Source organism: Corythoichthys intestinalis, chromosome 12, assembly GCF_030265065.1.
Source record: "Corythoichthys intestinalis isolate RoL2023-P3 chromosome 12, ASM3026506v1, whole genome shotgun sequence".
NCBI lineage: Eukaryota > Metazoa > Chordata > Actinopteri > Syngnathiformes > Syngnathidae > Corythoichthys > Corythoichthys intestinalis.
This window is the reverse complement of record NC_080406.1, coordinates 31,222,717-31,250,540: the sequence shown is the minus strand read 5'-3', so window position 1 is coordinate 31,250,540 and position 27,824 is coordinate 31,222,717. Positions and strand designations below refer to the sequence as shown.

General features: G+C 40.4%; 3 protein-coding genes across 7 annotated transcripts in view; 1 reads left to right on the top strand and 2 right to left on the bottom strand.

Annotated features, from left to right (window-relative positions):
• The window catches only part of rnf17 (ring finger protein 17), a 52,839-nt gene extending 51,916 nt beyond the window's left edge, over positions 1 to 923 (top strand). For all 4 annotated transcript variants that reach the window (XM_057851641.1, XM_057851642.1, XM_057851640.1 and 1 more), the window contains one exon: positions 726 to 923. In XM_057851641.1, coding sequence (XP_057707624.1) covers positions 726 to 827 — 102 coding nt within the window. In that variant the 3' untranslated portion in view covers positions 828 to 923. The remainder of the gene's footprint in view (positions 1 to 725) is intronic.
• cenpj (centromere protein J) lies at positions 695 to 11,983 on the bottom strand. Of its 2 annotated transcripts, none has more exons than XM_057851654.1 (18): positions 11,871 to 11,983; positions 10,949 to 11,218; positions 10,707 to 10,857; positions 10,492 to 10,576; positions 10,276 to 10,369; positions 9,268 to 9,774; positions 8,567 to 9,164; positions 8,356 to 8,488; positions 5,507 to 5,672; positions 5,307 to 5,438; positions 5,123 to 5,227; positions 4,930 to 5,020; positions 4,687 to 4,829; positions 4,528 to 4,605; positions 3,420 to 3,560; positions 3,264 to 3,348; positions 2,716 to 2,836; positions 695 to 2,155 (listed from the first exon to the last, which is right to left on the bottom strand). In XM_057851654.1, the coding sequence occupies exons 2-18, from the start codon at positions 11,207 to 11,209 to the stop codon at positions 1,963 to 1,965; spliced, it is 3,084 nt and encodes a 1,027-aa protein (XP_057707637.1). In that variant the 5' UTR covers positions 11,210 to 11,218; positions 11,871 to 11,983; the 3' UTR covers positions 695 to 1,962. The 2 variants fall into 2 exon arrangements, with proteins under 2 accessions (XP_057707637.1, XP_057707638.1); XM_057851655.1 differs by having other exon boundaries at positions 5,307 to 5,408.
• Positions 11,984 to 14,674: 2,691 nt separating this feature from the next.
• Positions 14,675 to 27,643, bottom strand: LOC130927444 (uncharacterized). Its single transcript, XM_057853271.1, has 2 exons — positions 27,303 to 27,643; positions 14,675 to 19,922 (listed from the first exon to the last, which is right to left on the bottom strand). Exons 1-2 carry the CDS (start codon positions 27,538 to 27,540, stop codon positions 18,658 to 18,660), a joined length of 1,503 nt encoding a protein of 500 aa, XP_057709254.1. The 5' UTR covers positions 27,541 to 27,643; the 3' UTR covers positions 14,675 to 18,657.
• Positions 27,644 to 27,824: the final 181 nt, after the last annotated feature.

Here is a 27,824-nt window from a genome sequence, read left to right as displayed (position 1 = left end):
GTTGATTCACAACATTAATTGAATGTAGTTTAAAGCTGCTTATACAGAATGGGGACATGAGTATTTTATTTACTGTTTTTAACCGTTAACTTGATACTGAAATAGTAGTTTGGTTTAGCCTGAGAGGATTTTTGAACAATTTTGGAACTAATTTACCAATCCTGCTCGACATGCAACCATTTCGACTTGCAAATAATGTCCTGGAACGAATTAACTTTGTATGTTGAGGTACCACTGTAATCAGTAATTTTATACACGTGTAGATGTTTACACAAATTTGGGTATACTAGTATACGCAAATAAATACACACAATTTGGCTCTACATTATTGCATATGTAGACTGTGAATGTGCAGTTTGACACAAATTAGATGATTTAATGCGATGAACGTACACATTTGTACATCGTAATTGAAAGGAAATAAGAAAGTTATTTGGAACACTCTTGATTTATTAGCTGCCATTGACAGCAACAAACGTCCAATCCGAGAGGACTGGCTGTGAATGCTCATGTTTCACTCGGAAGTCAAAACGAATTGTATGTGTATCACCGTCAATGGCGGCCAGTGAGATAATGTAATAGTGTAATTTTGAAATAAATTTGAATTTTCGGATAAAGTGTTAAATTGAAGTTAGTTGTATGGCTGAGAGTTGAAAATGTCTTGTAATAAGCCAGTGTTTCACAAGGAGCTGTTAACTGTCTTCCTTTTCTGTCCATCCTTACAGGGTAGACCCACGGTAAGGGATCCATCTGTATTACTGTTTAGCCAGGATGGGCACTCAGTCTTCTTGCCCCTGCTTGCTAGAGGCCTGGCACAACTTGATTGAAGTTCATCCACAGAAGGTTATTTTTGTTGTCGCCAAGTTGGCACATTTTCACAATTTAATGTTATTAAAATGTTTTGTTCTTGAGCACATTACAGCTTTTGTTTTTTTCCCCCACACATCACGTAAACATGATGTATTAATCTGAGGAGTTAAAAGGAAAAAAAGTTTATTTGACAAATATACAGCAAAAAAAAATATTCACATTTTGACCAGGGCAGTCTTGGATAACTTAACATGGTGCTCAGGGAACATCAAAACATTTTAAAGTAAAAAAAATGGAAAGGGTGTGTGTAACAGGTGGTCATAGTAAACATCACTAAGGAGTGTTATTGCCACCATGAAAAAAACAGGTCAGAATTTTAGGAAATAATTTGAATTTTACATTTTGAAAATCATACAAATGTAATACTTCATGCTTCAATTTTAAGCCATTGAGTCACAATCTTAAAAAAGTAAAGTTAATTTTGTCAGTTTAGTGTGAATCAAATCATTTTACATTTTTTTGGAAGTTGGTTTAATTTAAATATCTAATAGCAATTTTGGAATTTTGTCATTTTCATGGGAAGTTACAATTTGACAATTACTAATTAATTACTACAGTATAAGGAAAGGAATTGTGATCAAAGTAGTGATTATCAGCACTTTCAAGTGAAAAAGTAATGAAAACATTTTTAGAGAAGTCATTCTTTTAAGAACGTGATTTGAAGAGGAAAAAAGTCAATTTGAGATAATTTATTGAGTGTAATAGTTGTAATTTTCACCATTATGCAGTATGTATTTTGTATTGCAATTTTTTGACAAAACCTCAAGTTTGAGTAAATTTAAAGAAATGAGTATAAACATTACAAAAATACAAAGTTGCAATATAGTGTCAGTAATATGAACATTTAAGTTTACAAACTAATATTAAAGTCGTAAGTTCGCACATTTTTTTTTTAAATCTTAAATAACACCCTTCCCCGCCAAAAAGCTTACAGTAATTCTCTTAATGTTAGATTACAAAGCTCTCATTTATGAACACCTTTTCCTAACATTTTTTTTCCCTAATCGGTGTGGTTGTAACACTCCTTGGTGGTGGTCCAAATGTTAAGAAAGGAACAGAATAACGCTTCTTTGCAGTCCACTCGTTTTGAGTCTACGACCGCTTGTCCATTAGCACGTTTCCCTGCTCGTCTTTGACGCGCAGCCGTCCGTCGGGATATCGTGTCTCCTGCCGTCCGTCGGCGAAGACAGTCTTGACCGTCCCGTCGGGGTACTCTCGCCTCTTGTAATCTGCTGTGTGCACCTCCTTCTGGCCTGTGATGAAATGGATCTCCTTGGTGCCGTCCCTGTTGGCCACAAAAGTATGGTTTTATGGTTCTGTTTTTTGTAATGGGGATGGATTTGCAATTGAATGTGTATACGTTTGTAATTTTAAGCTGGAAAATTTCATTAGAAACTGTAATTTTGAAGACTTATACATAGATGAATTTTACATGATTTTATGTGGATACCTTGTAATATGACGGGAAAAGAGACCAGAATTGATCGGAATAAAATGTAAGGGTTTTTAATATTTTATAGAAATTGAATGAACCCTATGCAAATTACTTAACTCACTGCCATTAATGGAGGTAAACGTCCAATCCATTTGAACTATCGTGTCTGGCAGCGAATGAACAGATGTTCATTCGCCCCAGTTCAAATGGATTGGACTAATTCGAATTCCCCGCAAAGGGATGTAAAGAGCCACATGCTAGGCCGTCAAGTGTCAATGGCAATGGAAAAAGTTCATATGTTGTGATTGGCTTCCATTGACAGCGCGTTTTTTGTTTTTGTTTTTTGTAATTTATAAATCATTTTAAGGGGGGAATGAGAATATCATTTAAGTAAATGTGTGCTTGTGTACGTTTTAAGTTGCACAACAGTTCCGTCTGTCATGATGCTCTCCTCGCTGCCGTCTGCATAAATAGTCTTCACCGTCTGGTCTGCAAACGTGATTTCCTTAGTGCCGTCTGGGAAGTGTTTCTCTGTAAGCAAAATGGATGCAACGTCCATTATCAAACTTTGGGGGGATAAAAAAATAATGCTTTACAAAGCAATACGATACATCCGATGTTTTTCCCAAATATATCGTTAAACTGGAGGAGCACTCAGAGAGAGCCTAAGCAGCCAAATTCAAAGCATCGCTACATTTTGTAGCTTGGGCGCTACCTTTAGGTATGAAATAAGTTATCGCAAAATTCCTTTCCTCATTACCCCACAATGTGTTCACCTCTTTTGTTTCATGTTACAAAAAGTTGAAAGTTTGGTAGAAAAAAAATATTGGTTATTGAGTTATCTTGAGCACAATTAACAAGACACAGAATACAACAGATAAACGTGAAAAATGATAACCGCATCGTGACTTCTTCGTTGGTATTAAAAAAGTTGTTGTTTTTTGGGTGGTGTGCCGACCTGTCTGGTTATTTAGGAAGTGCAGGACCTCCATGCCATCCGGATACGTGATGTGTGTCGTCTTGGTGTCAAAGTAGTAGTAAAACTAGTAAACATAGGACAACTAATCAGGAGATAAAATCAAAACGTGCCGAGCGTCCAACAAACGGCACTCACCACCCTCTGGTCAGCCATCACCTCTTTGACGTCGCCGTTGAAAAAAGTTGTTTTGATGTTGGAGCCGTCACACGACACCTCCTTCTTGGTCCCATTGGGAAACAAAATCACACGATCTCCACCCATCAGGACTTTTTCCACCTACAAGACACACCTCATATGTAAGTCATTTTGCAACCTTAAACTGTAAATCGTCACCTTACATTTTGTTGTGGTGCGTTCCACATTAATATATACGTTAGTGCACTATGTGGTAGTCCAAATTCAGAAATTTGAACTCCTGTCATCATCATCATCATAAATTGTTAGTTCACTCAGTCACTGTCAAAGAAAGAATTTGAAATGGCCTTTGGTTGTCAGTTTTCCAAAGGGGCGTGGCTTAGCGAGGTCCATTTTAAGAATTGGGAACACTTAAATGGTGTTATACTTATATAGCGCTTTTCCACCTTTCACCTTGTGTAGTGCTGCAACGATCAATCGATTAACTAGAGTATTTGTTTAATTAGAGTGGTGTTGTAATGGTTGGTTTTAAAAGTGTTGTGACCACACAGTTGCAGTTTGCATTTAGTTTTATTGATTTGGGTGGATACACCACTCTCTAATGGCAATAGTGAATACGACAACTTATTTAACATGGCTGAATCCAGCAGCTCCTTGTTAAGACCAAAATAAGGTAAGTTTTTGTTTGAGCCAATTTTTTTAATGCATTCCTTTATTTAGTTTATAGGTGCATTTAGCCATTGTAGGAAGCATTGTAGAAACGTAAAACAACCTTTGCATTTCATAGCATTTAAGCTAGCAGACTTTGCTATGCAAGTTGGCTAATTGTTCTTTTGTTGTACTTAGATCCTCATTTATTTTATGCCGTTTGAGGCTAAAGTCAGGTATTTTATTTTTATATGAAAGTGCAATTTTGCATAGTTTATTATTATGTGTGTTCTTTTGAAAGTGCAATCTTGGTAAGCCTTTGTTTTACATTTCCTAAAATTTATTCTGCAACGTATTAGATGTTTCTAATCAGGTTATTCGAACTAGTTAATAGACTAATCGACTACTAACATAATCAATAGCTGAAGCTCTATTTAAGTGTTTGTCAATTGTTTCTTACCTTTCCATCAGGATGAGTGATGACTTCCTGAACAGATTCAGCCTCACTGCTGTCTGCTTCATTTGACTCGCTTACAATCTGAATGAACCACAATGTATATATAATAATCTTAGTTATAATTCTACAAATCAAAAACAGGATATGAGCGGCATCTCATACCAACAAGCAGCTCTCGGTGGGTTCCTCATTTTGAGATTCCTCCTTGGTGGCCATTTGCTTTTCCTCTGAAATTCGTCTAGTAGAGGAGGACGACGGTGACGAAGAGGTCTCTGTTGTCTTTTTCAGGTTGCTCTTTTTCATCCCTACATGCAGTTTTAATGTCAGGTTTTTTTTTTTTTTTTTTTTTTTTTTTTTTTTTTTTGCCTTTTCCAACCCTGTTAAGTCCTTTCAAGACATTCTTACCTTTACGCGCACGTGCAGAGGAGTTGCCTTTAGTGGGCGCTGCATTGCTGCCATTTGAAAGGCTGGAGCTCCCTCTTGAGTCCAGTGGATTCTACGATTTTTTTTTTTTTTTTTGTGCGATTTTAAAAAATACTGCCAGCCTATCCCAGTTCAAATGGATTGGATGTTTATCAACGTCAATGGCAGTACTTACAGCAAAGGTGACTCCTTTAGTCACATGAGGCGCACATTTGATGTCTTTCTCTGCGTTGACAGAGTTCTTTAAGGTACTCAGACGAAGTTTCTCCAGCAGGTGCACCTGAAAAGAAAGGATTTTTTTTTTAAGGAAAAGTGAGGTAAATGACATTTGTCTTTTTAGTCACTAGCGTCGCATTCACTTCATCTCTCAGCTCTTTGTTCTCCTCTCCGAGCGTTTTGATCTGCTGGCGAAGGCGATTTTGAGCGGCCGACCAGCGACTCTCCTTCTTGCGAAGATCATCCTGCACGGAGCTCAGCTGTTGTCTCAGAGCCTTAGGAAGTGGCATCACATTAAACCGGACTCTCACGCAGCCCTAAAAAGGCTTCGACTCGGGTTTACCTGGATCTCCTCACGTTCCTTTTTGTCAGGGACAGCTCGGATCGTCTTGGCGTGTATCTCAAATAGTTTGCGTTCACGCTGAAGCTTCTTGGTTTCTTCCCGTTTGTACTCTTCAAACTGAGCCAGCTGCTCAGTTCGCTGCTGCTCCCACACTAGCCTCTCCTTCCTAGAGTAAAAAACATGTTAATAGAGCTATAAGGCTAGGGCAGGGTTGTCAAACTCATCTTTGTAGTTATGCATTCATTTGGAGGACCATCATGTCTGCCTATCCATATAAATGACTAATGGGTTTATACTGTATTTTTACATAAACCCAGCAAATTGATACTTAGTGGGACTGCAAGATTGATCGATTTTACGTCGAAATCATGAATTTAGCAATCCGGAGGCCACGATTTTTTTCACATGCGCTAAACTGACCCAGGATCTAGTGTGCTAATGAATGAATCTGCCCTTTCTTCTGCCTTTGGGAAATATTTACATTTCAAAAGATTACATGCGCAGAAAAAAATATGAAACTATCACCATAGATAAAAGTTTGGGCCATTACAATAGCGTATGCATTGGCAGCTTTTGAACAATTTTCAAGCAGTTTATTACACTCCAATTGTAAAGCTAAACGGTGTTGAAATTTACATCTATTGTACACAAAAATATTTAATTTTTCTAGCACCTGCTAGCAGGGGTGTGACGAAATATCGAAATAGTGATGTATCACGATACTTTGTTTCCCAAAAGTTAGCGATATCTCGTTTTAAAAAGGTGTCACCGTTTGTAAAAACAAAAAAAACAACAAAAAAAACCTTCCACTGGAATTAATCTGTGTGTGTGTTAGCTTTCTGGCTGCAATTGACGGCGCTAGATGTCCAATCCATTTTGACTGGGGGAGTCAAAGATGGACTGGGCATCTATTGCCATCAATAGCCCTGAAACAAAACATTCACAGCCAGCCTTCGTGATTTCCGGGGCATTTATGAAATGAAATATTTATTGTCATCATCATCGGTATCATTGACAATTACAAAAATGCAATTTATAGGTCACTTAATTTTCATTTTAGGGCATTTACAGGGCACTTCTTTGTTAATTTTGAGTCACTTCCTGTACAATTACCCAAATAACCTAGATGTAATCCTTAAATGTCCTTAAAGTCAGTAGCAAAACGACCCAGAAATGCCCCAAAATCAAAGGGAAGTGACCAAAAATCAGTATATTGTAGAATAGTTTTCTGACCCATGTATCAATAATTGTTGTATCGTCATATCGTGAGATAGTAGTTATCGTGAGCTTTGTATCGCACATCCTATAGTCTCGTTAGATACCCAGAGGTTCCCACCCCTACCCGCTATCTTATTGCTAGTATGCAACAGTAGGCACCATTGTATAAAAAACAATTTAAAAATATATATATATGTGAAAAGAGACCACGATTGGACCCTGCGCAGCCCATTCCTTCATCCTCCCAAGAGGCCATCGTCACCTCCCAAGGATCCATGGTGGTCCCCTGGGCCACCTGCGCCCCCATTGACCGGCCTTCAGGGATAGGAAGAGGGGACGCACCAAGTCCATGCCCACCCGTGCCCGCGAGCCACAGCCGCAGTCCCCCAACCGGCACAGCACGCCACGGGACCCCCAACAGCCCACCAAGCCCAGGGTATGGCAGGGTCCCCCGCCGGAGCAGGCGATACCCAGCCGATACACCGGCATCCAGCCAGCGACTCGCGACGGCGCGCAGGGCGGATACCCAGGCAGAGAAGAGAGGGAAAGGCGGAAGCAGGAGAAAGTAGAGGAGCCGCCTTGGGGCGACACGAAATTGGATCCCCCCCCCTTTCTGCGGCCAGCAGCCCAGGCAGAGGGGAGGCTAGGCCGCAGGAACCACGCCATAGAGAATAAGTGTGGGACCCACCACCTTGATGGGATTGTGTGGGGAGGGTAGTGCAATGAATGCATGGAAATAGGAAAGCTCGGCTTGGGGCAGTCAGACCGCTGCATGTAATTTCTACCCAGCTGCCCGTCCCACTGCCCTTAGCTGGAGCTCCCCCGTGGAGTATGATGTGTGTGGTGCGTTAAGAAAAAAGGTGTGGGAATGGCAGGGCGTGACGTGAGGAAGTAACCGTGATGTCACCCAACAGGTCCCATCCATCCCACAGCCACAGTGTGTGATGCATTAAAATCAAGGAGGAGCTGAGCCGGGACGGTATGGCCCCGTCCCAACTCTTCCCGGAGGAATGAATTAGTATGTAGGTGCCAGGGTAAAAGATATTTACAGTGCAAAGTGAGGAGGGTGTGAATTAAAAGGTAGGCTCCCGCAGGCGCGGCCCAGTCCGCCAGAATCACCGGCCGCAGGGCAGGAGAAGCGCCAGGGCCCCGATCTGCACCCGCCCCAGACCACCCCCAGTGCCCTCGCATCCGCCCACCCCTCCCCCCATCACCCGAGCATCCACACCGCACCCTGAACAGGTGCTACGCCAAGCGCCGGAGACCAGGGGATATCCACCCCGCCAGCAAGGAATAACAAGCCCCTACGGGCCCCAAGAAGCCCTGCCGCCGACAGGAGGGCAGCAGCAGCCGCCGCGGTCTGAAGAGGCGGACGGGGCCGGAGACAGACCAAGGGGACGGAGGTATGACCCCCCAGGCCAGGAGAGGTGCGCGGTATGACACCAGGGAGCACCTCCCCAGTACAAGGAGATGCCATGCCGACCCGGGAGGGAACTGTGGCTGCTGCATACAACCCCCCTCTTCCCCCACGGCCGGCCAGGGAAGGGCCGTGGCACCCCCTTTTGTTATTTTAAATCTGGCCTCTGAGAATTGAGTTTGACATCTGGTTTTAAACTCTTATGACTGGTCACCTGAGGTTGCATTGGATATTCTCGTTCTCTTGTCGGAGCTTGGTCAGCGCCGCGTTCTCCTTCTTGAAGTGCTCAATCTCAAGCTCCAGCTCCGCCAGTCTTTCCCTCAACTTTGTCGACTGTACCTGTTGCACTATTTGGTGCACGCACAATTTCATCATTGATTTTTTTTTTCTTCCCCTTTTCAAAGTTTCAATTTAGTCTGTCTCACCCTTGTCGTCTGTTGTGTCAGTGGTTGAAGTTGAGGTACCGTCAGTTGGAAGAGGAGGTGCATTCTGGCTCTTTGGCTTGAACAGTTTCCTCATGAGTTGTGAGGTTGGAAGTTGAGAAGGTGGCGGCAGGGCGGGAGCAACATCTGGCTCTGGATTGCTCGTTTCCCCTGTTATGGACTCTGCACTGTCTGTCGTGTCCTCCTCATCGTCCCACGTGTTGTCGTCGTCAAACACGATGACGTGGCCCGCCGTGGAGTCTTTGTCGTCCTTTAGCGTGGAGTTATCCTCGTCGTCACTATCGCTGATACTGCTGACCATATCTTCGCTCTCATCGTCTTCGTCCTGGTAGGAGCGCTTATCGTACGGCAGCTCTGATGCGACGGGGAAGCAAAGGTTGCTGGGAAAAACAGCAGGATTGACTGCCATTTCGGGCTTTTTATAGTCAGCGGAAGTGTGGTCCTCTTCGCTACAGTTCGTTTTAGAGCTACACCGCTGCTCTTCAGCTGCCGGCGACTTGATGGGTGTGGATGAAAGTCTTCTCTGGTGGAGCCCAACCACACCCTGCAGCTTGCGATTTTCACGGTCCATTTGCAGAATCTACAAGTCCAAACAAAGACAACATTTAGAGGAATAGGAACCCTGTTTGGTCACCTGAACATCAAGTGAATTTTCCTTACAAGTTAGCGATGACAATGCTCACCTTGGTAACAAACGAGGAGTTGGAGGAGAAGGACAGCTCTTCTGCGGCTCGCTCCAGGAGCTCAAACTCTCCCAACTCTATGCTCTCCTTATGGGGCTCGCTCTCCCAAATCAGCAGCTTTTCCTCCAAAGACTTCTCTGGGATTTCCCGGGGGACTTTGGGCTGCTCGACCGCAATCTTCGTGGCAGGGTGAAGTTTGTCCATTCTCACCTCCCTTCCGGTGCTTTGGTTCTGGTGGCATCCCAATACTTTGACCCCTGTTGCATTATTCTTGACCCTTGCATCCATTTTTTCTGTTGGGCAGTTCTCCTTGTTCATCCATGCGGTTTTACGCTGGGCCCCCGATCTCTGGATACACATCGGCTCAGAGTTGCCGCAGGATGGATTAGGATCAGTTTTTGAATCCACTTTGGGAAGTGAAGCCTTGCTGCTAAATCGAGACAAGCCCTGACCTCGTCTCAGAAACGCCCGTTTAGGGGGGACTGCCGACTGCCTTTCAGATGGAGTCTGTCAACAGAACAAGACGTATATCAGTTTTTCGCTTGGTGTAATCACAATTTTCTTCCCTTGCGTCTGAGGTACTTTTTTGTTCTTAGAGCAGGTCCGTATTGGCAAGAAAAATAACTTACTAAAATACTGAATATTTGTTAGAAAAAGTAAGATCTTGATCTAGGATACCTAAGGTCCATGAGAATGTACAGTATGCAAATGAGATATATCAGTACAGATGTGACATCAGTCTCCAACTAGCATTTGAATGAAAAAATCATTTAGAATTATCCATGGCTGAGGAGAAATTATTTTTCCAAAACAACTAGAAAGTATGTCACCAGTTGTCCTGGCTGTGATAGAAATTCAATATTTTATTTTTAAACCACTGGAAATGGTCAGCTCAAGCAGCCCCTAGGGGTCAATACTGTGACCGTCAAAGTTTTTTTTTCCTTTCATGCCCATAGACAGACAGCAAGGTCATATTCAAATAAATGCCTCTTTTCAAATATCAATTACCTGTTGTTTCTCTGTAGATTTCAACCTCGTCTCCTCTAACCTCAGCTGCTCCTCCAACAACTTCTCAAATGGTTGCTTGCCTGCCTGGATTGGTCTAGAAACAAATTCTAAAGCTAAAGTGAATGATGTATTCATGAGGAAAACTCAATGTCAACCGTGGCTATCATATCAACTTAAATCCTATGGCATAAAGTTGGAAAACTATCATCATCTTACATGTCTGATGGCATTGAATCTTGTCCGTTGTTGTGAGCGTTGGTGTCTTTTGCTCTGGGCTTTGCAAAACCATCACGCCTCGGACCTGCAGGGCCAACACAAAATTCAAACCCTATTGGCAACTGTGCCTGACAATTACTTGCAGGCAAGGACGTTACAGTAAGTAGGTGTATAGCCAAGCCCCGCAATTCTTTCAATCTATTCTATCCACTCACCTCCTTCCTCATCGTGCCTTTCGACGAGATTTTGGCCACTTTGAAGTTGTGTCGACGCTTCCTCCTCTTGTAGTCCATGGGGATGACTGTAATTATTCTTCATCCGGTCGGCGTTTAGCTGCTGCTTTAACTGCTGCTGCCACCTCCTCAACTGCAGGAATAAATGAATATTTTATAGCAGGCCAAGAAAACCACTACTACACAACTGTCATTTGAATTGTGCACTTAAATATTATGACTACCTGATCTAGCTTATCTGTAATAGAGAGTGAGTTGTTGGCCACCTCCCCTTCATCAGTTTCGCCGGACGGTGAACTCTCAACAGAGGTGTAGCTGCTGTCCACTGCAGCTGTCATGGGGACGAAGTCATCCGTCTCCGGCAGTTCGGCAGCTCCCAGCAGAGACTCTGGATTCAGAATCACACCGGCCTCTGTGATGCTCGGCGTCCAGCGGGCCTTAACATCCGACGATGAGTACCGGAGCCCAGCGATGGAAGAGGACATAATACTGCTCTGAATCCAGGATTTCAATGACATGCGGATGACAGGTTATGACTGAGGCTCATCACACTTGGTTTTTCACGAGTAGTGATTCTAAGATGCAACGTTTGCAATGAGACAGTTGATCTAAGCTCCACTGTATAATAATGCAGGATTATGCAAAGAGTGGTAAAAATAATGCAGGATTATGCATTAAAGTGGTAAATAAAAACTGCAGGATTATGCATTAAAGTAGTAAATATGAATTTAGCTAGAAACTGGAAGAAAACAATTATTAGGTATTTTTTAAATTAATAATTACAATTAATCGTGACCACTCGCGAACACACTGGAGTGTGTTACGTTTAGGTGCAACAAATAAAGAGACAAATGAGTGTCCTGTTTGATGCTGTGCCAAACTTGGGACGAGGCACGTAAATGAAGGAGTGTCCTGCATAAATTCGGACGTATCGCCACCCTACCGCCCAGTTGAAGTGGATTGGACATATACGTGGTTTATGTTAAATCAGATATCATTACTTAATATTTTGTCAATCGAGAGAAAAATACTTAAAAGAGATTTTGAATCTGAGACGGTCAACGCGTCGCTCTTTCAAACTACTTAAAAAGCTTGACAACATTAAAAGTGGCTCAAAACACACACTAACAGGCAAGCAAGGGTTACCTTCCACGCGGACTAGAACCGTTAGGCGCCTGCTTGGAGAATGTGGTGTTTAAAACCCCTCCAAACCTAAAATAGACAGACTTAACAAACTTGCCGCCATGTCAAAACAAAGCCCGCGAGAGTGACGTAATAAAAGCGAACATCGGCGGATGTCTTCAATGTTAATGTTAAATCGGCAGCGCCGCTGACTGGCCGGAAGATAAATTAAATTATGGACTATGTTGTGACAATCAGTGTCTTCTAGTTAAGTGGTTCCCAACCTTTTTTATCTTGTGTACCCCTTGAGCCTTTTTCTCATACCATAAATTCACCCTCACTCATACGTGTTCATGGTTTTCCAAAAGTAGAACATAATAAAACTGAATACTCAACGCAAGTCATTTCATTTTATTAAACTGAACAATATTTGGCCGTTATCTTCTTATTCAACTCAAACATAAAATTATGTTGCCTTCAAGGCAATAACAATGATAAATATAAGAAATAATATTGCAGTAAATGTTTGAATTATTAATACTAGTATATTATTGTTATTAAAGAAAAAGTTTAAATTATGAAAAAATAAGAATAAATAAAGATAAGTAATATAAATAAATATAAAGCAAATAAATACCCTGCCTTTGTTATAACATTTATGACATTTACCACAAGAGGAGCTTCTTTGAATATGTCCCCTATAAACATGCATTTAAACTTAAAATATCAGGGAAAAAACACTTAACAAGAATACTATTTAAAATCACTGTATCAGCTGTACTTTCTTTTCTTCAGTCATCTGAGCTTTAATGAGACACTTGAGCTTGCTTGCCTTTCATAAGCTTTGATAGTTCTGGGGGTAGTGTGGAAACAGCTGTTTTCAGGTGGTTCTCCACATCCAGTCTGTTCCTCTGCTTGGTTTTAATGTGTGTCAAAGCTGAGAAGGTCACCTCACACATATAAGTAGAACCAAAAGGCTCAATCAGGGCATGTTTTCCCAGATCAGGATACTCCTTCTCCACATCACATCAGAACTCAGTCAATTTCTTCTCAGTATGTATCGTTTTCAGTCCCTGATCAGATGATAAATCCACCAGATACTCCTACAGCCTAGCAGGAAGGTTGTTGCAGCTCTCACTCACAATGAATGGGTTCCTCACCCAGGGAAACAAGTCATAGCGCACACGTACCATTTTATTGACGGATTTATGAAATAGCTTGGAAATAAATTCTTAATTTTTCCACGTATCCCCTGCAATGTGCTCACGTACCCCAAGGGGTACGCGTACCCCTGGTTGGGAACCACTGTTCTAGTTAACCATCAAGCAGCTAAGAACCACCACTAACTTAAAATCAAACCCTCGCTTTCGCTTCTTCAACCATTCTTGGTAATAATATATTTTTTCCACATATAAATTGTCAAAATGAATATATTATTTAAAAATGTAATCCACATGAATTTTCACATAATAAATAAAATGGTAAATTTATAAAATTTTAATGAAAACTAAAGATAAAACGCGATCATTCACTGCTTACCATCCCATTCAACATGGATCGGACGTCGAGCCCCGTCAATGGCGGTTATTTAGGCAAGGCAAGGCAAGGCAAATTTATTTATATAGCACAATTCAACACAAGGCAATTCAAAGTGCTTTACATCACATAAAAATCATAAATCACATTAAATCAATAACACGTAAAAACAAAGACAATCGAAACAGGAAATAAAATTATGCATAAAAATCGCATTTAATCACGAATAAAATAAAAATAAATACTAATAATAATAATAATTGAAATCAGCAATGGAGATAAAGCACAAGAGGAATAGAAAGCAAATAGATTGAAATATATGGATATGCTGTGCTAAACAAGATCGTTTTTAGCCCTGATTTAAAGGAGCTAACAGTTTGAGCATATTTCAGACCTTCAGGTAACTTGTTCCAGAGGTGAGAAGCATAATAACTAAATGCTGCCTCACTCTGCTTGGTTCTTTTTCTTGGAACATACAGGAGACCGGTTCCAGAAAATATTAGGGGTCTAGATCAGGGGTGTCCAAACTTTTTGCTAAGGGGGCCAGATTTAGTGTGGTAAAATTATGGGATGCCGACCTTGGCTGACGTCCTTTACGAAGAACAATATATCTAAGTAAATTTTAGCAAGCCATTCTGTGTGTCACATTTGCTTTATTATTTTTTTTTTAATTAATAATTTCAACAATCTCGCAACTAGCCTCTGTGGCATTCTCTTTTGACTCTCGGGCTCTTGTGAAATACTGCTGCTGTGAAATTAAACTAGCTTTAAGTTGCTTCAATTTCTCGCTACGTATCTTCCCTGTAATCTTGTCGTACATGTCAGCGTGTCTTGTTTGGTAATTTTGAACTCTTTAAAAACAGTGTCTGTTTCTTTGCAAATGAGGCAGAGACAGTTGCTGCGTATCTTAGTAAAGAAATAGTCCAATTTCCACCTATCCTTGAAGCGTCGGCTGTCGCAGTCAACTTTCTTTTTTTGTTGATTGTCGCCATTTTAGAAAACTGGGAGTAAAGGGTCACATGGGATAATGTTGTTGTTTCCTTTTAGTGGGTAAATGAGGAGCAGCATTTAGTGTGTAAGCTACTTCATATGCTGGTAGCAGTACTGCTGACGCATTTATTAAGTCTGTGTGCGGGCCAGACATGATCGATTTTATGACGGAGGCTGGGGGCCGGATGAAATTTGACCACGGGCCGCATTTGGCCCCCGGGCCGGACTTTGGATATGTCTGGTCTAGATGTTTCATAGGAATCTAACAAATCAAGCATGTATTTTGGTCCAGGTTCAAATACATAACTCTCCCATAAAGGGTTAAAATAGTTTATTTTAAAATAAGACTTACCCATTAAAAAAAATGAACAAGTAACCGGTGTATAAATCAGTTTTCATTTTTAATTCGTATTGCATTCCAATTCACTTCTGTTAATTGATTTCATAAAATTGGGAATGGGTCGTACTACGTCATTGTTTGGATACCCCGCCATTTTGAAAATAACACGTTTTAGATTTGCTGGAATACTCTGAAAATTTAGAAACTGATCCACTTATGGTCTTTGATTTTTATAAAGCCTTCAATACAAAGGAACACTAGGGCGTAGGTTTGGTCTCAATATTGGTACGGACGATATTACAGCATGACCTGCATGTACACTTTTTGCTGGGGACTGGACATTAATAAGACCAAAGAGAATGGGTGAACGGGGGTCAAGGCTACATTTCTCACCAATATAAACATAATTAATTGATAGGCTAAATTGTTAATGCAAAATAAATCTGTATGGACTTATACTAACTTTCAAACTGCAAATTTATAAGGTCTTTATCTGATAGTTTTTTTCTTAAATCTAGTCGAATAATTTTCTCCACCTTGTTTTGAGTGTTACAAGCTTGTTAACATAATAATGTGTCAGATTCTTCCACTTATTTTAAGTAAATATTACTACAGTATTTGTTCTTATTAAGGCCGTACATCTAGAAGTCGGTCATTTTTCATCTACCTAGATCAAGAAAAAAAATGCTTTCAAATAATGTTTTGAACAATATCTATTCTTGAATTACGTTTTTAAGATTTTTTTTATAAATATACAAACATTTTGCTAAAATAAGTCAAACTTATTTTCAGCCGGGTATTTTCTTATTTCAAGAAATCTAAGTGAGTAAAATTGACTTGAAGCACTGGCAGATAATTTCACCTATTAATTTCTTAATTAACTTCTAGTATGTTTACACTGAAAACAAGGGAAGTTTTTTATTTTATTTTTTTCAGTTTTAAGGAGGTGAAATTTTGGAGTGCATATGTATTGGTTTAGTTAGTACACCGTTCGATTCAAACCTTTGTTTTAAAAACTACTAACGAAACATTTTGAAAACTTCCAGAATAAGTGTCTGAATTTTATAAGCAAATCTAAATTGCAATATTTGAACACAAATTATATTAACATAATCAAGAAATACAAACGTGTTAATCATCTAACTATCCAGGAATATAAAAAATAAACGATGCGCGTGCATGCGAATAATGTTAAAAATGGCCGCGAATGGTGGTTCCAAAACAAACACTACAAACTTACGATAAAGAAATGAACATTTACTTCTCCTCAGACACATCCTACTATGTGGCTGTACACAACTCAACAGCATGGCGCTCTTTCACTTTGATCGTCCTCGCAGTGTCTTTAAGCATTTATTTATGCCATATTCATGTTGCACGTGTATGTTTATGACGTAACTTGTTTGTATAGCACTTTTGGATAACATTGAGAGTCCACATGAATGTCAAAGAGTGCTTATTCACCACCACAAAAGCTTCGGGAGAAAAATATTATCAGGGTGAAAAATTAGAACACCGGCTGTTAACGCGTGTGCGTGTGTAGGGGGGGGGGGGGGGGTCAAGTCATCAGCCAATCAAATTTGCGTTTGAGGGAGAAAAAATGGACTAGCGCATTTAGAAAGTGAAAAGGGGTCAAGTAAGTCTGAACATATTGAAAGTACTGTAATTCACTTAATAATGGTAGGGTTAATTTGATCCTTTTAACATTGGAAGATATTCTAAATTACAGTACCTATATAATTGAAGTCATTATATAATGCAAATAAGGTTGCGTAAAAGTTGGTGGGGCCAATTTGAGCATCCTGCAAAGTTGGTAGTGTTATGTCCCTACCGTCCCTATGCAAACCTACGCCCTTGGTGGAACATTACTTTTTATTCCAAGCTCTTCGAACATTTGGTTTCGATGAAAAATTTGTGTCAACTATTGAAATGTTTTACACAGGTATTGATAGTTATGTTATATCCAGCCACAACTACGTCAGAATGTGGGCCTTGTTTACACTAATGTTAAGATTTTAAACTGTCAGTTCAAAAATTGTATTGGAGAAGTTGCATTACTTAACATAAATCTATTGCAACTTGCCAGTCCCAGGTCTTGTCTTCAACACTGTCCAAACATTGTCAGTGCCTATTCCAAATAGAATAATATAACATTAAATCACCTCACCCGGTAATTTTTACAACTGTTTATTATGAAAAGCTGAAGAAAACAACAAGCAGTTACAGTTTTTCAAGAACTTGTTAAAGTGCTTGTGACACGAAAAAGCATGTTTATTTCATAATACACGCGGTATTTTATGCTCCTGAATGATATGGACCGCTTGGCTGTGTGTGGAAGCGATCGCTATATTTATTTAGTTTTTTGAATCCCGCGCCAGGAAAATGAGTGACTTCCGGCTTCGGTCTCGCATTGAGGAGGAGGGCGCTGTGACGTGTACGGTAGAAGACGTCCTCTTCACGCTACAGTGTACTGTTGTGTATGAGGACGAAGGATTCAGCTGATTTTGCGGATTAATACTTTTATTTTTTGCATCACGCCAGCCAAACGGCTGCAGAAAAATAATTCTGTATGCGGGAGAGGCGTATGCGCCTTTTTGGAGTTTCAAAAGGTTCCCATTCACCGTGGATATTTACTGTGGGACCATTGGACTTACAAGGAAGTGAGTAAACATCTTGTTTTGTATTATGTCAAATACGAATACAGTGATTACAAAGTAAACACTATAAAATTCCTTTAAATAAAGGACTACTTACGTTCGATCGTTACGTTGATAGGCATGTAAAAAGCTATCCTCACGCTCATTAGCAGTTAGCTGTTAGCACGTTAGCTACACAACAATTCCAGCCACCCTCCTCCAGGGAACGAACTGTAAATTGCTCTCCGCCGGGCGGTTTGCCGATCCGCAAAGAAACTCGACAACCGGGTCGTCATGTCAAATAATCCAGGCTAGTTATGTGTGATTTTCCACTTCGAAGACTTTGAAACATCCCTCGGTTCGGGTTAGCATGTCGGCTAGCTGTCACTCCTTCTGGTCTGTTTACATTCTCCGAAGCCGGGGAAGGGAAATGACATATGTCCGATTTAGGTGTCATAAAATATCGTTCGGCAGGTGTGACAGTAAAGGTAAAGTCGACTGTTTTGACCATTATGGAGTAATTTTGCCATGTCGTCTTGAATAAATTTTTATTATTTCATATTCCATTTAGCACAAGTTATTTGTCATGACCATGCCATTTATTTAGCAATTGGGGAAAGTACTTGGGTAAAAAGAATATCCTGTAAAAATATTGAAGTAAAGAGACAGAAACAATGACATTTTGCCGCTCTCTTCGTCGCGTTTTCCTCATTGTGAATAGTTCCCCCTCGACGGGCTGACTGGTCCTTCTCAAGCCATTTATATAGCTATTGGGGAAAAATACTTGGATAAAAAGAATATCCTGTAAAAATATTGAAGTAAAGAGACAGAAACAATGACATTTTGCCGCTCTCTTCGTCGCGTTTTCCTCATTGTGAATAGTTCCCCCTCGACGGGCTGACTGGTCCTTCTCAAGCCATTTATATAGCTATTGGGGAAAATACTTGGATAAAAAGAATATCCTGTAAAAATATTGGGAGTAGAGAGACTGAAACAATGACATTTTGCAGCTCTCTTCGTCTCGTTTTCCTCGTTCTGAACAATTCCCCCTCATTGGGCTGAATAGTAAAACCGATGAGCCTAGTCTACCGCTGACGTCATCCACCTGTTGGGGACGCTAAAGCCCTATAATTGTAGGCGTGGCTAACCGGCAGATTAAAAGACTAATTTCTCGTCATCTGCGCTTTGCTAAATTGTTGTATATGGTCGAATCGTCTCAAAATATGATTCTAATTCACATAATAATGCCATTTAAGACTTTTTTTCTGGTGTCGTATGCTCTTTAAAGTCATGTTATAGTATTCACATTTTATTGGCTTTTCACAACCACACTTGGGCTCATGTTTGTAAGAGCACAGCAAACAACCACAAGTTTATCAAGGAAGGTACCATCCTCCCTTTTACATGGTAGCACAAAACTATTAGGAACCTTGTTTGACAAAATGGTGTACTTATTCCGAATGTTTCCGATCACCCGTTTCACATGAATGCGGAGGTGTGCATTTTTCCTAGTGCTCTCCACATCACTTGCATCAAGCTGGCTGCGACCTTCAGTAAAAGCAGGGATCTTGACTTCTGCACACATTAGCCCCACGCTGTCTTGTATATCAAACCCTCGATCTGCCAACACCATATCACCAGGAAGTAGTTTATCTAGAATCCCACTTGTTTCTGTTATGTGTTTAACGCTTGCACCTCCACCCCATCCTTTAGAGATGAATGAAATGGCACCCTGTGGTGTTACCCCAACTAGATACTTCATTGTCTTACTGTGTTTGTAATGAGAATATGACTGGGCTTGGGCTTTAACATTTGACGGTTTCTGAGTAAATATCTCTAAACAGTCTAATATAACAGCAGCACGCCTGCCAAATGCCTCTACAAATTGATGGGGCATAGTTGCATGTAATGCTTCTCTAGATGGCCAGATAATTAAAGGGCTGATTGTTGCATGCAAAACATCTATCATGTCACGGAAGACTTTAGAGGCTGTTTTTCTGTTGACATTAAACAGGTGTGCAATGTGTTGTAAAGGCAAATTAAGCCTTAGGCGCATAAAAGTGAGGAAAATCATCTGAAATGGTGAAAGTGTTCTTGTAGATGTCTTTGACAAACGAGGCAAGATGCATGCAAGCACACCCATGACCACTTCCATGTCTGGAAGTCCAGTGTAATATTTTACTTTGGTGTCATCATTCAGAAATTCTTCACCCATTGTCCGCTTCCCAAGTTCTTTTTTCAAGCGTCTGTTCTCCTCCAGTAGACGATTTATCTCGTCACGCCTTGGCCGACATAAGTCACATTCTGCAATGGTCTCATTCCTTGATTCTTCCTCTGCTACATCCCCATCATCATGAACGACTCCCTCGTCCATAGTCTGCATTGCCTGTTCTGCTTGCAACGGGGCTACTGATAGCTGGTCTTTCTTCACTGAAGTTTCAGCGTGCACTCTTCGATTTCGCCTTTCCAACCTCTCGTAACGCTCCGGTGTGGTGCGCTTGAGCTCAGAATGACCCAAGAAGAGAGATGGTGACCAATCGGGATGTGTTGTCAGCATTTCATATGCAGGTTTACCTAGGAACACAACAAATGTAGGTGACCATTGCTACCGAGGCAGATTTACACAACGGTTCCGAAAGCAGTTTTGTGTGTAGTAGGCATGTGCTGGTATGAGATTCTAACTAGGGCTGTTCCGATCATGTTTTTTTGCTCCCGATCCGATCCTGATCGTTTTAGTTTGAGTATCTGCCGATCCCGGAATTTCCCGATCCAATTGCTTTTTTTGCTCCCGATTCAATTCCAATCATTCCCGATAATTTTTCCCGAACATACACATTTTGGCAATGCATTAAGAAAAAAATGAATAAAACTCGGACGAATATATACATTCAACATACAGTACATAAGTACTGTATTTGTTTATTATTACAATAAATCCTCAAGATGGCATTTACATTATTAACATTCTTTCTGTGAGAGGGATCCACAGATAGAAAGACTTGTGACTTTGTATATTGTGACTAAATATTGCCATCTAATGTATTTGTTGAGCTTTCAGTAAAATATACTGTGGCCATCCCAAATGCATGATGGGAAGTGGAACCATGACTGTACAACGTGCTACCAATTGCTATATCTTCTCTGCGTTGGGAAATAACATAAGGTGTTAAGACAATGATCAATTGCCACCTTGCTTCCCCACATTGCTTCCCATGATGTTTCTAATCATAGGGAGAGGGATTGCAAGGCTTTAGCCAACTAATAGAAGGCTCCAAAAGGCTGCCAAAGTTCACTCTACTTATTTTGCGCTGCCTTTTATCTCTCTGTATAGGTAAAACGGCGTCATTACAGATTGAGCGCGACAATGAGCGAGAGGGTCATGCAGCGCATGCATTAATTGCGTTAAATATTAAAATGTGACACATTTTTTAAAAAAATTAATTGCCACCGTTATCGGGATAAATTTGATAACCCTACCTTAAGCCTAAACTAAAGCCTTTGGATGAGTGTAACACATTATGTCAATTAGAAAACGATTTAATTAAAATATATACTGTATATATATTTAAAAAAGGCATGGCCGATATTTTTTTGCCGATTCCGATACTTTGAAAATGACGTGATCGGACCCGATCGATCGGCACCGTTAGAATTAATAACTAATTCTAACGGTATGAAAACCTTAAGTACGGTATTGCAATTACAGCTCTGAAATGTGTTACTTTGAGATATCTGGGTTAGGGGTGTGACAAAATATCGAAATGGTGATATATCGTAATACTTTGTATCCCAAAAGGTTATCGATACGGTCCTGTCAAGAATCCAGATATCGTTTTAAAAAGTTGTCAACTAAAAAAAAAAAAAGGCTTCCATTGACAGTGCTCGACGCCCAATCCATTTAGACTGGGAATGTTTGTTCATTTCAAACCAGAGCATTCACAGTCATTCTGACTGATTTTCGGGGCATTTACAGGTCACTTGTTGTTCATTTACAGGACATTTCCTGTTGAGTTTGAGTCACTGCCTATTTATTTGGGTGATTCCCAGGTCACTTCCTGTTCTTTAACGCAAAATAAACAGCAAGTGACCCATAAAATACCCCTAAATCAACAGGAAGTAACTGAAAATAAACAGACAAATGACCTTAAGTGGCCCAAAATTACTCATTGCCTGGCATTGGCTGCCACTGACGGCCATAGACGTTCAATCCGTTTGAAGTGGGAGGGATGGCCACCCACCCACTGATAAACTCATTCCAATTCACAACAGAAGCTTGTTTTCGTTTATTAGTTTTTTTGTAGAATATTCTACAAGGACTTCCTGACCAATGTATCAGAAATCGTTGTATCGCTATTAGAGCTGGGAATCTTTGGGCACCTAACGATTCGATTACGATTCAGAGGCTCCGATTCGATTATAAAACGATTATTGATGCACCCCCCTCCCTTTTTTTTTTTTCAAATGTTTTGTACATTAGTTCCAAAATTGTTCAAAAATATTCTCAGGCTAAACCAAACTACTATTTCAGTATCAAGTTAACATATAGCAGTAAACAAATACACAAAAATAACAGTAAATAAAAAACTCCAGTCCCCATTCTGTATCAGCAGCTTTAAACTACATTCAATTAATTTATTGTTGTGAATCAACCGTTAAAGTTGTTAAAATTGCTCCCGTTATTCCATAATTTCCCTTTTGTCTACTTTTGACATGTGAAAGTTTTAAAACAATTTTAAAGATAGATTCAAGTCAATATTTTACCGATTTAGGAGTATTTCAGATAAAAAGTTAATTAGGTTTGCTTGGAAGGTTCGCTACAACAGCCCTGCAGGGAAGTGTACTGCTTTAAGATGGCGGCCGTTTACTAACGCCCGAATCTAGCTTTTTGTAGGTGTTCTGCTAACGCAACCTAATTTATATAGCATCTAGTCCTATATAAATGATATCTACCGTAACATTATGTGGATGTACTTTGTAGCAGCTTTTCGGCAGCAGTCAGGTATGTTGTTGTGTTTTTTTATCTCGTGGCATGAGTTGAGCTCGAGCCGTGAGTTGAGCATTGGCATTACCCGAGGGGCCGGGTAATGAGAAGCATGATGTTTAGCTACTTTCCTCATTGACCGCGCGGCGCGCTGAGTGTGTTGTACTTCCGCTTTACTTGGCATATTTCAATAATCGGAATTTGGATGTTTGTGAATCATTCTCGAATCTTCCACGGCCGAATCGCGAATAATCTAAGAATCAGAAATGTTGCACACCTCTAATCGCTATATCGTCAAATCATCGTTATCGTGAGCTTTGTATCGCAAATCGTATCGTATCGTGAGGTACCAAGAGGTTCCCACTCCTAATCTGGGTTTAAAAAAAAAAAAAAAAAAAAAATTTTTTCCATTGAACAGGATTTTTATTTTTCAAAAATATTAGCAAATTGGAACAAAAGTATAATGTTAAAATAAATTTAAAAAACCCAAGTGTTCTTAACAAAATTAAAATAAATGCAGTCCTTTAGGTGAGCGCAAACCCACAGCCACAGCTTAAATTATCATCAGAACAAAAATTGAATTATTATTTTCCATAAAAAGCACGTGTGTATGACTTGTATCATGTTTACAATATACACACACTCTCTTTATCAACACAGACAGTTGCCAGAGAGAAAAAACACATGTTTTACCACCACGAGACACACTAAACACACTCGAGTTAATTCTCTTAACTGGTGGGAATAGTGTTCACTAACCTTTAAAGAGCATACGACAAGAGAAAAAAAAGTCTTAAATAGCATTACTATGTGAATTAGAATCATATTTTGAGATGATTCGAGTATACAACAATTTAGCAAAGCGCAGATGACGAGAAATTAGTTTTTTAATCTGCCGGTTAGCCACGCCTACCGTTGTAGGGCTCTAGCGTCCCCAACAGGTAGATGACGTCAGCGGGAGAATGGGCTCATCGGTTTTACTATTCAGCCCATTGAGGGGGAATTATGCAGAACGAGGAAAACGCAACGAAGAGAGCCGCAAAATGTCATTGTTTCAGTCTCCCTACTCCAATATTTTGACAGGATATTCTTTTTATCTAAGTATTTTTCCCCAATAGCTAAATAAATGGCTTGAGAAGGACCAGTCAGCCCGTTGATGGGGAATTATTCAGAACGAGGAGAACGCGACGAAGACAGCCGCAAAATGTCATTGTTTCAGTCTCTCTCCTCCAATAGCTTTACAGGATATTCTTTTTATCCAAGTATTTTTCCCCAATAGCTAAATAAATGGCTTGAGAAGGACCAGTCAGCCCGTCAAGGGGGAACTATTCACAATGAGGAAAACGCGACGAAGAGAGCTGCAAAATGTCATTGTTTCTGTCTCTTTACTTCAATATTTTTACAGGATATTCTTTTTATCCAAGTATTTTCCCCAATTGCTAAATAAGTGGCATGGTCATGACAAATAACAGTCTTGTGCTAAATGGAATATGAAATAATAAAAATGCACCTATTCAGGACGACATGGCAAAATTACTCTATAATGGTCAAAACTGTCGACTTCACCTTTACTGTCGCACCTCCCGAACGATATTTTATTACACCTAAATCGGGCTTATCTCATTTTCCTTCCCTGGCTTGGGAGAATGTAAACAAGCCAAAAGGCGTGACAGCTAGACAACATGCTAACCCAAACTGAGTGATGTTTCAAAGTCTTTGAAGCGGAAAATCACAAATAACTAGCCCGGATTTTTTGACATGACGACTGGGTTGTCAATTGTCTTCGCCAGAGAGCAATTTACAGATCGTTCCCCAGAGGAGGGCGGCTGCAGTTGTTGTGCAGCTAACGTGCAGCTAATGTGCATGAGGAGAGCTATTTACATGCCTATCAATGATCAAACGTAAGTAGTCCTTAATTTAAAGAAAGTTTGTAGTGTTTACTTTGTAATCGCTGTATTCGCGGCTATTTTTAACTCAAAGTTGCAATTTCTGATTGGTCGGAAAATTTGACAGAACACCGGGCACATGAGCACAATAAGCTGTATTGCTCTCCCGGCGGGTGGATGTGCGACAAGCCGCCGGTGTTGTGCCAAAAAAATAGCCGCCCCGCATGCATGTCAGCCACTAAATGCAAGCCACCTACATATTAAAATGATCCCAGTATTTGCCATAATACAAAACACAATGTTTACTCACTTCCTCGTCCAATGGTCCCACAGTAGTAGGGCTTGTTTTGGCCAATATCCACAGTGAATGGGAACCTTTTGAAACTCCAAAAAGGCGCACACGCCTCTCCCTCATACAGCAAGATTTTTCTGCAGCCGTTTGGCTGGCGTGATACGAAAAATAAACGTATTAATCCGCAAAATCAACTGAATCCTTAGTCCTCATACACAACAGTACTGCTGTATAGTGAAGAGGACTCCTTCTCTCGTACACGTCACAGCGCCGTCCTGCTCAATGCAAGACCGAAGCCAGAAGTAACTCATTTTCATGGCGCGGGATTCAAAAAACTAAATAAATATAGCGATCGCTTCCACACACATCCAAGCGGTCCATATCATTCAGGAGCATAAAACACAGCATGTATTATGAAATAAACATGCTTTTTCGTGTCACAGGCACTTTAATACTGTACAAATGCGAAATCATATTGGAGGTGTTGCCTCCTCAGCAGCCACCCTCCGCAGACCCGGCAGCATGGGCGGGCACTAGGGCGCCGGGCCCGCCCTGAGAGACTGCTGTGCCCACCCTAGCTCGATTAGACTGTACTGTGTTTTTTTTTTTATCTTCCACAAAAACACACACAGACGGACAGGCTGAACCCTATCTTGATCTGTCGTCATTCAATTCAACCAATCTGAGCAGCGAATTGAAGGCAATTTCAAGCCAATCAGACATACCTGACAAGTTGTACGGTTTCGGCGTAATTTGTACAAGGGAGCACTGATTTTTAAATAGGTACGCCGTACGTTCAAAATCTGTATGTTTTTCGTGCATTAAGTTTTTTTTCTCCGTTCGGATTTTGTCAACATTTCTGCAACGAGACAATGTGCGTTATTATGCGTTACTAAGTTGGTTGGATGACGCGAGAAAAGTCAGAGACACTGAGAGCGAAGTGTTTGTTGTGACGCTGTTGCAAAAGCGATGCTAGGCTAGGTGGCTCCAATATTTCCTGACTGTGGCGGACAGCCTATAATCTACGCCTAGATATCTCATGCATATAGAACTACATGCAAAATGACAGACTCGGCTGCGTTAGTAAACAGCCGCCATTTTAGGGCAGTACACTTCTCAGAAAGGCTCTGTTGTAGTGAACCTTCCTAGCGAACCTAAGTAACTTTTTATCTAAAATACTCCTAAATTGGCAAAATCTTGACTTGTCTTTAAATGATGAAACTGTTTTAAAACTTTCACGTTGAAATGAAATAATAAATAAATGACTTCCAAACATAGCAAAGGTTACTATGTTTTTTGTTCTTTTTTTTAAATGGGGAAAAAAAACAAAAAAAACATGAAAGGTAACACCAGTTAGCCTACTTTGCCAAGTAACTAATTACGCTTACATTCAGGTAACTGAGGAACTAACTCAATTACTTTTTGGGAGAAGTAATTTGTAACTAATTGATTACTTTTTAAAAGTAGGATTAACAACACTTGTCATGAAGATAAAGTCTGCAGAATGAAAAGTGACGAAAGCGGAGATTTTATTCTGCCAATTTGTTGCCAAACACAATTTGCCTGCAACTATTGCTGATCACTTCTCAGAATTAGCAAAAGAAATGTTCCCTGACTCAAAGATTGCGTCGGTGAGTTAATTTTATCAACTGACCTTTTTCATTTATAATTGGACACACTAACGAACTACCTTCAAGTCAAACTGAATTGCGAGCTGAAGAGCCATGAAGTGCAGCCATCAAGACATGATAGAAATTGCCAAAAGTGCTACATACAATTATAACAAAAGTCACTTTTAATTTTAGTAATCATGATGTAGCTGTAGATGTAGCTGTAGATATTTTTTGATTGTACCAGGTTATATGTGACAATATTACCAATTATTCCATATTATTTTGAAAATTGAGTTTTATTTTTGTTTAATATTGCACGCTATATAAAATGTTGTAAGATTTGCCCATTTGTAAGGCAATTGAGCGGCTCTTCCATTGCTAGTTTAAATTGGAATGGACATCCGTGTTTATTTGTGCTCTTTCGCTGCTGTAGTTACCTCTTCAAACTTGAGTGCTCATCTTGACATCAGTGCTCATGTTTATCACTGCATATATTATGATTATGCTGAAGCACTTTAGTTGAATAAATGCACACAGAACTGCACCATTGTTTTTCATAAGTCTTATAGATTTTACGATGAAGTACCATTTGGGACTTCAGTGACAGAAAATATTGCAGTGCATTGATGTAGTAATGTACGGGTAATAACGCCAGTGTTCAGGCTAAATTTACGTTGAAGAAGTGCCCCCCCCAAAAATGTAATACCCCCCCCGTAATTTCTTTCTGCAGCCGGGTCTGACCCTCCGCAAACATGTTTTACATATCGGTTGGCCCTCCCCCTCTATGCCGCGGCTGTCTAATTTTTTTGTAGCCGACGTATACCATACCTGCGATTTCGTTTTCTTTGATGGGAAGTTCAGGAGTTTCACCTCCTCCAGCCATCGTGTAGCACAGCTGACTCACTGACATTGAGCAACAAAAAGTGGGGCAGGGTTGAGCCTTGCAGCTGCAAGTGAGGGATTTCTCCATTTATGGTACATAAAAAATAGCTAATACCCTAAGGACGGTATGGCGGAAAACTTTTGCAACCGTGACATTCATACCACGGTATACCTTGAAACCGGTTATCGGCACATGCCTAGAGCATTGTTTCACTCCTGATAATTTTTTGGATCGTTCCCTGATATGTTAGTACAAAACGTGTATTGAAACCAAAACAGTGGATAGATCGTTCAACTTACCAGAATGGAAATGACGGGAACACACTCTCATTCCAGCAGAGATACGGTCAAAAGATATGTTTCTCCGACGAACCGCCGCGACCCAAGCCATCCGTCGTGCCTTTGTAACCTCTGATATTTGGTCACCTTCTTTGGTCCTCCATGCAGGAAACCGGTGAAAAGTGAGTGCAGTTTTCTTCATCCCTTTTTTGTCGTGGGAGACGCTGTGGCACCCGGTAACACAACAATACACACCCATGTTTTAATTGTTTTTTGACGACAACGAACGAACTGAAGCATTCAGCACTACCACAAGTTACATTCCGTGTTGACTCTTCCGGAATGGAAGTACGTGATATTTTCAATATGGCGGGGTATCCAAACAATGACGTAGTAAGACCCATCCCCAATAAAATGCCAATTTATTTTACGAATAATGTAACTGGCAAGCTACGAACAAGTCTTTTTTTTTTAATAATATAAAACATCTTCATAAACAATGTACAGTATATCTTCACGAAAATCGACGACACGCGATGATGA